The following is a 1073-nucleotide window of genomic DNA, read 5'->3' as shown; positions in this document are numbered from 1 at the left end:
GCCACTGCACTCCAATCTGGGCGACAGAGTGAGACTCCAACTCAAAAAAAAAGAAAGAAAGATTGGATCCCAGACCAGAAATGACCGAATCTGGTAGGGATGCAGGTATCTTAGTAACTGGCCCAGCTCTTCAGGAGGTTAAAAAGGAAAGAGCGTTGCTTGGTTCCCCAAGTAAGAGGCACAATTGGGATCAGAACTGGGTGGCCTGGCTGCATCCTGCACTCTTCCCGCTCAGCCCTGCTGCCTGAAAGCCCCTCGAAGTGGCACCCTCGAAGCCTCCCACCAGAGCTCACCCTTCATGTTGCGGGCATATCTGTAGGAGCTCCCAGCACACAGCTTGAATGTTGCTAGCAGCATTGTTCCGCTGGAGGGGCAGTGCTGGGGTCTCTAAGGTTGCTGCTGTCCCTCTGTCTAGCAGGCTTCTCCTGGGCCCCTCAAGGTCCGCTTCTGAGTCCCACAGCTGCAGCCAGGACAGGGTGTGTCTTAAATGCCTCCAGCTGAAGGCTGTGCTTCATCACTGAGAGATAAAAAAGCCATCACTCACTGTGCAGAGGGGGAGGGGTCAAGGATGGAGTGATTGCCTCACACTGCTGCTTGGTCCTTGGCCGTGGCATGCAGGGAGAGTGGGGGATGTGGGGAGGGGGTGGAGCGTAGAGGGCAGTGGAGAGGCCAGTGTCAGGTTGAGGGGAGAGATGCCTCAGCAGCTGGGAAGCAGGACTTAGATCCCCCTGGGGTCCTCAGGAATCTGCATTCCTGAGAAACTCCAGAGTTAGCTGATCTAGAATTGAGGCTCAGAAATTTGTGTTTAAAAAAAAATCTTAGCCGGGCTTGGTGGCTCAGCCTGTAATCCCAGCACTTTGGGAGGCTGAGGTGAGTGGATTGCCTGAGCCCACGGGTTCGAGACCCACCTGGGCAACTTGGTGAGACTTCATCTCTACAATAAAATAAAAAATTAGCTGGGCATGGTAGCGTGTGCCTGTAGTTCCAGCTACTTGGAAGGCTGAAGTGGAGGCATCACCGGCGCCCAGCAGGTCGAGGCTGCGGTGGCCAGGAGCGGCCACTGCACTCCAGTC

At 55.3% G+C, this 1073-nt stretch overlaps 1 protein-coding gene across 1 annotated transcript in view; it reads right to left on the bottom strand.

The window, feature by feature from the left end:
- STAR (steroidogenic acute regulatory protein) overlaps positions 1-600 on the bottom strand; it is a 7986-nt gene extending 7386 nt beyond the window's left edge. The window contains exons 1-2 of the mRNA XM_008072370.2: positions 589-600; positions 294-411 (exon numbers count right to left, since the gene is read on the bottom strand). Of these exons, the coding sequence (XP_008070561.1) occupies positions 294-357 (64 nt within the window). The 5' untranslated portion in view covers positions 358-411; positions 589-600. The remainder of the gene's footprint in view (positions 1-293; positions 412-588) is intronic.
- Positions 601-1073: the final 473 nt, after the last annotated feature.

The sequence above is a fragment of the Carlito syrichta genome, unplaced genomic scaffold, assembly GCF_000164805.1.
Source record: "Carlito syrichta isolate Samal-C Ts95f unplaced genomic scaffold, Tarsius_syrichta-2.0.1 Scaffold315142, whole genome shotgun sequence".
Lineage (NCBI taxonomy): Eukaryota > Metazoa > Chordata > Mammalia > Primates > Tarsiidae > Carlito > Carlito syrichta.
Note: the sequence above shows the minus strand (reverse complement) of the source record. Positions and strands in the feature narration are given on the sequence as shown.